At 37.2% G+C, this 10,699-nt stretch overlaps 1 protein-coding gene across 1 annotated transcript; it reads left to right on the top strand.

Annotated features, from left to right (window-relative positions):
- The first annotated feature begins 2,014 nt into the window (after nucleotides 1-2,014).
- LOC149171684 (uncharacterized) lies at nucleotides 2,015-2,895 on the top strand. Its single transcript, XM_089426051.1, has 3 exons — nucleotides 2,015-2,065; nucleotides 2,242-2,453; nucleotides 2,591-2,895. Exons 1-3 carry the CDS (start codon nucleotides 2,015-2,017, stop codon nucleotides 2,673-2,675), a joined length of 348 nt encoding a protein of 115 aa, XP_089282177.1. The 3' UTR covers nucleotides 2,676-2,895.
- Nucleotides 2,896-10,699: the final 7,804 nt, after the last annotated feature.

Raw genomic sequence — 10,699 nt, 5'->3', positions numbered from 1 at the left:
AAGAAGAAATTGACTATGCTCTTGTATAAGATAAATTCTAGCAGGGTCATGAATTTTTGTTGTGAAAAATATTTTCGTACCCGGGGACATAGCTTATTAAAGAGAAATTCATATTTTAAAGGAACAATCATCTTCAAAGATCAATCCATTGTTCAAATGCAAAAATTTATCTGGGAAAGGGTTAATAAGAGCGTAAATTTATCTATTTCATATGTTTCAACTAAAGAAGCTTGCCACAGATTGTAAAATCTTGCGTACTTAATAAATTCCACTATATAAGAAATTGAATAAATTTATTGTTACAAAATTTCGAAAAGAAATAAATCAGTTTGTAACACACAAACATAAGTTTACTACAATCATTACCTTGAACAAGAAAATGTATTTCTCCAAATCGTAATCGTTCGATACTCCACAGAATATGAGGCCTAAAATTTCACTAGAAATGCAAATAGATACGATAATTTGAGAATTTCTTAGAGCATCAAAGTGTGATTTGTGAAGAAATATTAATGCACTTTTGTTTGTCATCAATTTTTTTTTTTTCTTCAATGGAACAAGCTAAACTTTTGTAGCTTCAAAACTAGTTTCTTTTCCTTGCAACTTGCTTATTGGCCTGCCGCATAAAATAGGGTTTGAGTAGGTGGCATGCTTTTTGTTACAGCCCCAATTCTTAAGGCGACTCCCCAACCTTCTTAACCAACAACTTGTACGACACCGACTAACTTTTTCTCTTTTCGCTAAAGTTTCTGCTTCGCCTTACCAACACTTAGTCAATTTAGTCAATTCTTGTTAAGTATTCACTTCTTTTATTATTCAACGAAAACAACATTAACTTCATTTAGAAACGTAGCGGAAATAATAAATACAATAGTGCAAAACAATGTAAATAAGATTTACACAGTAGGGGGCAAATCCCCAAAGAAGCTTGCCCCAAACTGTTATAATCTTAAAAAGTAAAAATATTTTTACAATGGGATAGTCACACCTTAATCATGTGCACTACCCTCAAAATGTTCAACAGATGTACTCTTCCTCCCTGCTAGGTGCATAAGTAAAAATACGCCCATTTCATGCCCAACCTTAGTGTTGGCACAATGCAGAGAAACCCTAAAATTTGGCTATGCAAATCTGCCCAAGGGCTTGGCGTTGCCTGTGGAAACTCAGCCAGTACCTAGTATGCCTCTGTGTTCTTCTTGCGAAAACCCGACCTTCACTGCCTGTGAAACCAGTCTACGGAAACACACTACCTGCGAAACTCGGCCTGCCTGGGGAAACTCGCCCTCCTACACTTCAGTTATGCCTTTGCTAATTTTTCTCTTCCTCCTAGAGTTAGCAATCCTTGCTAGGTTCTTGCCTCTATAATTCACATCTATTTATTTTTGGTCGAACTCCTCCTTTGGCTAAGCTCCTTGGTTTCCTTGGATGAATGGCTATTGTCCAATATATACACCTTCCACGCATGCGACTTATCCAAGGGTTGCATTTGTTCACTTCCACTTGGGTCAACTTGCATGTCCGCACAACCCAACCAACCTATCCATCCGCGTGTTGTGTCCACACACATGTCTAAACGATCATCCGCACGCCCATCTACACGCCCATCTGCACGTTCATCTGCATGCCCATCCGCAGACCCATATGCACACTCATCCATATACCTGTCCCCACATACATCCGCACGCCCGTCCACACACTTGCTACACACCACACCTGTTGTGTTGGGAAATGCCCACCTTTCCCATTGTACGTTTTTAGTTAAACGCACCCATGTGACTCGCCCCTCGGTTATGTGCACGTGATACTTCGACTCTCACATGTGTGTTAGGTTAAACACACACATTGCTTGAGTTCAGTTTTTCGACTCTCCATGAGTTGGTGGGTCATCATGATCGCTCATCCAAATCGAGGCCCTAATATCCGGCCAGAGCTAACCAGCCATACATTGGGTATTAAATGCCCAATGTAACCTGGCCCATCTCTATGTATATCATGGGGGTCATCCATGTACACCATGTCTGACATCCCGATCCCCGGCGACTCCACGACAACTCTGACGCCAGCAGTCTGACGCCAGCAGCCATAGATAAGACATGAACTTCAATGCATTTAATGCTACCTCCGCACCAAAAGATTTCAAAATTCAAATGCGTTCCCGCCTAGGATTTCAAATTGAAATATTGAGCCCGGAGTTTCTGCAACAGATTATTGATTAGGGAAGAGAAACAGATTATTGATTAGGGAAGAGATGGTTCTCTGCTTCATTGTGAACCTCTGACGCACCGACTTCGGCACCGTCCCCCACTGCAACAACATCCAAGGCAACTCCATAATCGACATCAGCAACAGGCTTCTCATGGCCAGATCTCTTCCTCATCTGCGGCTGCTGGATCAATTTCTCAAGTTGAGGGGCATGGATATGATTGCGGATCAAATCTAGGCATTCAGGCTATGTAAGCTCCCCTCACAACGCCGCTAAAATCTCCAACACCATATTATGATCTCCATACTTTTAAAATCGAAGTTTATATTAGAAATAAAAAACTATTTTACTTGATTCCGTTCCGTTTTAATTGATGTTTCCGTGCAGGCGAGGATACAATTCAGTAGCGTTGAAGGCAGAAAGTAGAGGACTAATTCGCGCAGAACCAAAAGGGCAGAAAGTAGAGGATTAATTCGAGCAGAACCAAAACAGGCTGTTGATACGCCTGCTGCAGGTTATTAAAAAGGTTTTGGATGTCAGATCTTGTAACGGGTTATTATATCCCGGGATATCTCTTTGGTGAGGCCGATGTAACCGAACAGAGAAAATATTCTCAGGATGGATTCAACTAATTCCAGCGGAGTACCAAATTAAGGCTGCTCGATTCAATTTCAAATATAAAACTTTAATGATGTGCAAGTCCAGCGACCCTTTTGGTAGGAAGAGATGTACTTTGGATGCATTTACATATTATTGTATAGTTTTATTATCATTTTATTAACTATCAATGAAGGAAGTGTGTGTTGTCGAACTTCTGAGTTTGAAGTTGTTGTTTTAGATAAATTGTTTTGTCTTGTATGACCATATTGCATTTAATTAATAAAATTGACTTTAATTCTTAGAAATCAGTCTAGGTTGGCTTCTGAATTGTTGGCTATTGTAATCCTAAAACCAAAAGCTAATCGTGAATACAAACAAGGCATTGGGGAATTCTCCAACTCAGTAAAAATGTGTAAATTATTCAGAAGGCATGGGAAATTTACATCGATATTAGGGGGACACTAAGGATGTAGAGATTTACATCATATTCTTATTTTTATTTTGGTTGTAGGGCTTTCTCGATGGGGTTGTTGGTTTTAGGGCTTTTTGGATTAGGTTGTTAAAAATAAATTTTTGATAATAAAAAAATTTAGTTGTGTGGGTATAAATAAATTTAATTATAAATTTTACAAGTTTTAAAATATAAATTAGGTGACAATATTTTTTTTGAAATTGTTAGTTCAAATTTTGTGTTAATTTTTTTCTTTAATATGTTGGATGTTATAACTTGTTGATTCCAGAACTTCAAAGTAAAAAAATTTGACAAATAAAATGAGTAATAAAAAAATCATTCATTTACTAGAAAAACTAACTTAACCGCAATAAAAGAAATTATTTATTTACTACCAAAATTAACTGCAGACTTCAAGTTAGAGGGTTCCCAAATGCAAAAATTCTCACTTACATGATTGTAAGAATAGGCTATAAAATGTATTATTTTGAAATAGTCCTTTGAAATTAATTTTTTTTAGAAGGATCATATTACATTTTAAGTTATTTGTTTAGCATCACAATATGCTTATTCATAAGAATATATTAGACAATTTTTTTCAATAAATAAGATAAATGGAAAAATATTTCAACTATTAAAAGAAGGTAAAATATTTATGGATTTTTAATCGTAATATGCTAAGTCATTATATGGTACTCAATTTATTTTTGTCAGTTTGACTTCAGTAAGAAGGCATAAATTCAAGGAAACATCAAAAAACTTGTTAATACATTGTTTTATGGTAAGGTTCTATGTGGTGATGGAAAGAAAATCTCTTCTCTTGTAATTAGAAACTTTTCACGTTGACTGGTATTTAAAATAGTGAAGTATTTAAATCATGTCTGTCATATTGTTCAAAAAAAAATTGTGAACTATAATTGCTTTAATTGATGGGTTTAAAATTTGTAAAAACCTCTATAGTAATTTAAATTAGTAAAAAGCTTAGATACCAACACACTTTCTTGTTGAAAACATAGGGTTAGAAGTAAAATAGTTAAGAAAGTAACAAAAAAGCATATAAATTTAAATAAGATAATAAATGTGTTACAAAATAAAGATAACTGATCAATTAAGTATTTAATAACGATATAAGATTTTCTTTTTGGTTTTTACCTACTATTCTATATGTCTCTATGTGTGGGGTCCTAGTCATGGAGATGGATTCCATAGATTATCTTATACTAATGACCCATATGATAAGATGTAGATTTCGTCTACTTTGGATTGCAATGTTGGTTTCTCATTGAGGGTCTCTTAGGTGGGCACATCCTTTCCCTTATGAGAGGATGGCGTCTTAATGGAATTGATGAAGTGTCTATATGTATAAATAGTGGTGTGGCAAGAGCTAACCACTTCCACCTAGTTCTGAGCCTACGACCCCATATTATTTGTCACTTTTTGAGGGCCAAGGCTCAAACCGCTGCTCAGAACTTAATGAAACTTTCAGAAAATATAAATGGCATTAGAAAAAGGTGAAAATGAAAACACTTCAATGACTTGACAAGACTCCTACTAGCCATGATAGACATTCCATCAAACATGTCACAAATATAAAATCTACAGGTCATAACAACATATCTGAGCATAGGGGTCTCATACATATTTGAGATTCGTAAAGAATAAATTTTCCCATATCACAATAGCTTAATTATCATCTATTAGGTCATATATTCATTGTACATCTATTTACAAATCAAAACATAATGAGCAACATACATCAAGTATGTCATAAAACAATACTCATAACCAACATATAACCAACACAAATAACAAGGATGTAACCCAATACATTTACACATGAAATACCAAGAAGAAGTTATTATTAATGAATGCAAGCCAAACAAGTTTGAGACTTCCATGAAACACCCTACCATACACTTGTTGAACCAAATATTTCTTTCATCTAATCACCCCCAAGGCATATTCCAAGCATGAATGTGGGACTCAAAACAAAAACAAATTAGGTTTCCTCAGTCTTTACCACAATCCCCACCAGATCACTAGGCCCTAACACAAACATGGATGCTGCCAGATTTCTCCACCTACACCGTGAGGAATTTTCTTATCTACTGGTCTCTAGGCTTTATTGTATATCCTGCCATAATATGACCCCAAACCGGGAACCAACGTGTAAACCTCGCGTACAATCCCGCCCTTCAGGTGAAATTTTCACACAGTTAAATTGTCCATTAACCCCCCAATTCCAAAATATATGGTCATATGGGGACCACGTGCCTAGGGGTCGAGGCTAACCACCTGCCCCCACTAGCTAGGCCCCCAACATGTTGCATCATGGTTGTATGCACCCATAAAACCTGGGCCTGGTGCCCACCTGGCACGTGCGCCCGAAACTCTGTAGATTGTGGTCATGTGATGAGTTATATGACCTAGGGTTTGCGCGGCTGCAAGCACCTAGGGCTAAGCCCCCTTCTACTCTATGTTGGTGGTCATATTAGCTACATCTGGCCCGGGGCTGGTCCCCTCTGCTCTCCGCCTGCGGTTTTTTGTTATGGCTCTAGAGTGGTTTCATGGTGTGAGCATTGGGACTGTGGGCCAAGGCTAATCCCTAGCCTTAGGCTCCCTCCGCCATGGTCCTATGGTGTGGGGTGTGGAAATGGGCTAGGGCTTAGCCCTGGCACCTTCCCCCATTACATTTGTGCTACCACTATAAATATAACCCATGAACAATATGGGTAAGAAACAAATGAATAGTGTGATAGTATGGCTTGTTGTTGCTAGGTGGTAGGTCATGAGTTTGATTCCCATGGGGTGCTTAGACCCCATACTAAATTTCACTGCACATTTCAGAGGCCATGTGGAAGCCAACGATTGGCCCATGTGGCCCTCCATCATTGAACCACATCAACGAACCCACAACCAATCAAAAACTAAGAAATTTCGACCAACCAGATTGAGATACATGGTGAAAAACCATTGGCCCACAAACACACAATCAATTTCCGAGTCACCTGCCTAGTCAGCGTACATACTACTGACTAGTTGTACCTGCAACCAATATTACAAACATTTTAGTTGTTTGACAAATCAATTAGAACGTGATATCGGGAGCATACGTTATTGGTTTTGAGTGAAACAAGTTATGTTTGATTCAGGACGATGAGATATTCGCTTTGGCACCAATTTTGAGAACTTTTGAGCACTCTGAATTTTGAGAATTTTAATGATCCCCTGGATCATGATGATAGATAATAGTGGACACTTATGCAAGAAGGAATTCAAAAGTGTTTTGAAATAAGTATGGTATATCATGGTCGAATATTACTCCATACATGGCTTAATAAAATGGAGTTACAGAAAGGATGAATAGGATGTTGATTGAAAATGAAAGAAGCATTCTTAGTGGCATTGGATTAGGGTAGGAGTTCTGGGTAGAGGAAGGGATACCACATGCTACTTGTTTAACAGGTCACCTTCATCAGTGTTGGAGGATAAGACTCCACATGAAGTATGGACTCGTAAGAAATCCTCTCTTTCACACCTCAACGTGTTTGGTTGTAATGCATATGTACATGTTCCACAGGAGAAAAGAACCAAGTTGAATAGAAAATCTGAAAGGTGCATATTTATCCCATATTTATTTGGTGTAAAGATGGTTTAAAAGGTTACAAGCTTTAGAACCGAGAAACAAGGAAGGTTTGCACTATCATAATGTGGTACTTACAGAGGTGAAGGATGTTATCAGACAGGAAGTCCTATCAAAGGAAAATGAATGATAGAAGTAGAGTTTTAACTAAATGAGGAAGAATCAAACTCTACAAGAGAATAGGAATCAGAAGAGGAAGAACCACACACTGCGGTTTTGAGGAGATTAGTTGAACAAAGAAGGAAGCTAGAGAGGTATAGTCCATCTAATTTTTCAATTTTTTTATTTACTTTTTTATTGATGATGATCCTAGAAATATCAGGGAGGTAGTGGATTCAAAGGTTGGAAAACTCTAGAAGAAGGCCATGATGGAAGAAATAGTAGCCCCAAACTAGAATGATGTGTGAGATCTGGTAGAACTACTTGCTGGAAGTAAATCGATTGGAAGCAAACGGGTGTTTAAGAAGAAGATGAATTTTGAAGGAAAAGTGGAGAAGTACAAAGCTCGATTAGTAGTGAAATTTTATTCATAGGTGTCATGAATTGATTTTGGTGATATTTTCTCTCATGTTGCCATGTTAGCTTCTATTATATTACGTTTATCTGTTTCTACTACTCTATATTTTGAGGCAGAACAAATGAATGCGAATACAACATTCCTACATGGGGATATGGAAGAAGAGATATTCATGAAGAAACCAGAAAGACTTTCATTGAAGGGTAAGAAAGAACGGGTATGTAGGTTAAATAAGTCTTTCTATGGGTTAAAGTAATCACCAAGGATGTTATATTAGAAATTTGATGTACATATATGCAAGGACTTGGTTTCACAAGGAGCAAAGTGAATAATTTTGTGTATTTTAAAATAGTTGGTGAGAGTGTTATTTATTTGGTCTTACATGTGGATGATATACTGCTAGTTATAAATGATAAATAAACTATCTAGGATATGAAGACCTAGTTGTTCTCTAAATTTTTCATGAAGGATCTGTAGAAATTTTGAATAATTTAACACATATTCAATGGAGATTATCCTGATCATGTACTATTGCGGAAAACATACACAATACATAAGCTCCTCTACGTTGATCAACAATATAGCAGCATCAATAACAATAAAACATCAAGAGCATTCACACATTAACACAGTATGTATCACGGGGAAAGCATCTCGCTAAAAACCCCACACTATCTGTATATTAATGATTGAGTCATGTAACATTACACAGCATAATACTTCTCACAAGTATCTCCACCTCTGTTACACACAATACAGCTCAGATCTGATCTCAAAATCTCTTCCACTGCTTGCCTGCCTCCACTGCTCAATACCTGCTCAAGAACTGATGAGAATAGCTTCCCAAACTCGTTTTTCACCTGCAAAATAGTCACTCACTCTTTGTGGACGTGAGCAAAGGCTAAAATGCGGGCCAAATACGTGAGCAAACTCATTGGCATACTCAATCCTTTGATTGTGCAAGATCTGGTGCACAACTATAGTCACAACTGATAGCAATCTGATTCTCTACCACCTGTCCCTGTTGAACTGAACATGCACTGACATGTAACTGAGTTAACTGATGTATTCTTTAGTTGTATTATGAGTTAATAATTAGTTTAACAACTCATCATTAGTCTATCTGCAGTTAGACTAACTACAACCAGTTTAACTAAGTTAAACTGAACACAACTCCATCAACTGTACCTCCAGTCCACTAAACTCAACTCACTTGAGTTCTAACTGAAGTCATGCATGCAACAACTCAACTGACTCATAAGAAAAACGAATTTCCTTCTGACAGCTGCATGTGCCACTTCCGTAGCTCAAACTGAAGTGCTCCAAGAGAATAAGATTAAGTTTATAGTCCAAATATTATTGTGAGATAATAATATTTGACTTTTCTATTTTTGACAGCCAGTCTAAAAATAGACTTGATCACTCACACTGTGATCACTCACACTTTCATCAAAAATAGAAGTCCATCTATTTTTCCCAACTTGATCAATCATCCATAAACATAGACATGATCCATATGTCTAAAAATAGACTTGCGCCAAAAATAGCCTGCGGGCCCACTTAGTGAAGGCGACTCTTTTCACTAAGCTCCATCATCTTGTTGCAATCTCAACAGGATCTTGGTGCCACAAACTTAACATTGGGCATAGAAATTAAACGAGATCAATAAATGAGGAATCTCTGGTTAAAATAGAGGAATTATGTCGAGAAAATTTTGCAAAATTATAATATGCAGGATAACAAACTAGTGAAGGTTCCTATTCATGTAGGTGTACAACTATCTGCAAAACAATGTCCCAAGACACATGAAGAGGAAGGGGACATGTCCATGTTTCATATGCAAGTGTAGTTGGTAGTTTGATGTATGCAATGGTATGTACCAAACGAGACTTTACACATGCAATGGGAGTATTGAGCAGGTATATGTCAAAACTAGGGAATGATCATTGGACAATAGTAAAGCAAGGCGTGGCACTAGTGATTATGGTCTATGCTACCAAGTACGACTAGAATTGGACAGAGTGTTGGACATATGTAGCTTTATTTATGCATCCTGGGTTGGAGATTTGGATCAAACAAGATTTGCAAGTGAGTATGTGTTTAACCTACTTAGAGGAGCAGTCAGTTAGATGAGAAAGAGACAATATGTAGTGGCACTTCAAACTATAGAGGTTGAATACATGGCAGCCACTCTTGCAAGCCTGGAAACAATTTTGTTGTAGATATTTGTGTTTAGGTATGGTTTTGGTACAACAAGCTATAAGGATATATTGCAACAACCAAAGTGCATTTTTCTTAGAAATAAACCATGCTTATCATTCGAAGACAAAGCATATTGGTGTCTAGTATCACTTTGTGAGGGATATGGTTGAAGACAAAAGGGTGTTGCTATTAAAGCTGGAAACATTGAAGAATATTGCAAATGTATTTACAATTTTTGTGAGCACTGAGAATTTTTCTTGGTGTAGAGAAATAATGGGCATTACAACCCTGGGCTGATTACTTATGTACTCTTGCGACCCCTTCTGTGCAAAGAAGACAATAAGAGGGAGACTGTTGGGTATTGTGTTATATCCTTTGCATGACTAGCACCAGGCGTTTTCATGGTGTGCAGGGTCTAGTAGGGGAGTCGTAAGGGATTTGGAAGAGCCCCATGCTAGGGGGATTACAAGGGGGCAACAAATCCCCTTTCCAAGGTGTTCGTCCAAAAAAAAAAATATGCAGGCCTCAAGATGGTTGGGTGGACCAAGGATGACAGTGGACCCAAGGATGGGAGTGAACCTAAGGATGGTGTGTGGACCCACCCATGGTTTTATGCATGGTTTTGGATATAATGGTTTTTCCCATGACATTTTGTAGATCTGGTCAAGGGAACTATAGTTATGTTCCAATCCATGGTTAATGGATTGGGGGTTTATGACTGATTTGACATGTATATAATGTATTTTAACATTGAAAGGAATATAATGAAAAATAAATATGGTTTTCCCATTTTTGGGTTTTGGGAGGAAAATCTTTGTGTGTATTTTATTTTCTTGCCATTGTATATTTTTCTTTCTTTAAGAATTCATTTGTAGGTAGTTTTTGTACAAGGGTTAAAACCATCAATTCCTTTTTCCTTCATAGATTCAAAGGCCATATTTCCCTTGTTAATGAGGAACTTTGACTAATGAGAAATTTATTTGGAAAGAACCATGACCACAAGAACAATGACGTGGCAACTTTGACTGTGAATGTAAATATTACATTTCTTCATCAGTGATAATTCTAGGGAATAATTCCTTT

The sequence above is a fragment of the Pinus tabuliformis genome, chromosome 4_2 (genome assembly GCF_031772625.1).
Source record: "Pinus tabuliformis cultivar Carrire ecotype Pingquan chromosome 4_2, CPIR1, whole genome shotgun sequence".
Classification (NCBI taxonomy): domain Eukaryota; kingdom Viridiplantae; phylum Streptophyta; class Pinopsida; order Pinales; family Pinaceae; genus Pinus; species Pinus tabuliformis.
The sequence above is the reverse complement of the archived record's forward strand: the minus strand, read 5'-3'. Positions and strand labels throughout refer to the sequence as shown.

Coding starts and splice junctions, on each gene's coding strand:
- LOC149171684 (XM_089426051.1), top strand. CDS start 2,015: ATGTCTGACATCCCGATCCCCGGCGACTCCACGACAACTCTGACGCCA. Junction 2,066..2,241: donor CGACAACTCTGACGCCAGCA/GTCTGACGCCAG, acceptor ATTATTGATTAG/GGAAGAGATGGTTCTCTGCT. Junction 2,454..2,590: donor AATCTAGGCATTCAGGCTAT/GTAAGCTCCCCT, acceptor GTTTCCGTGCAG/GCGAGGATACAATTCAGTAG.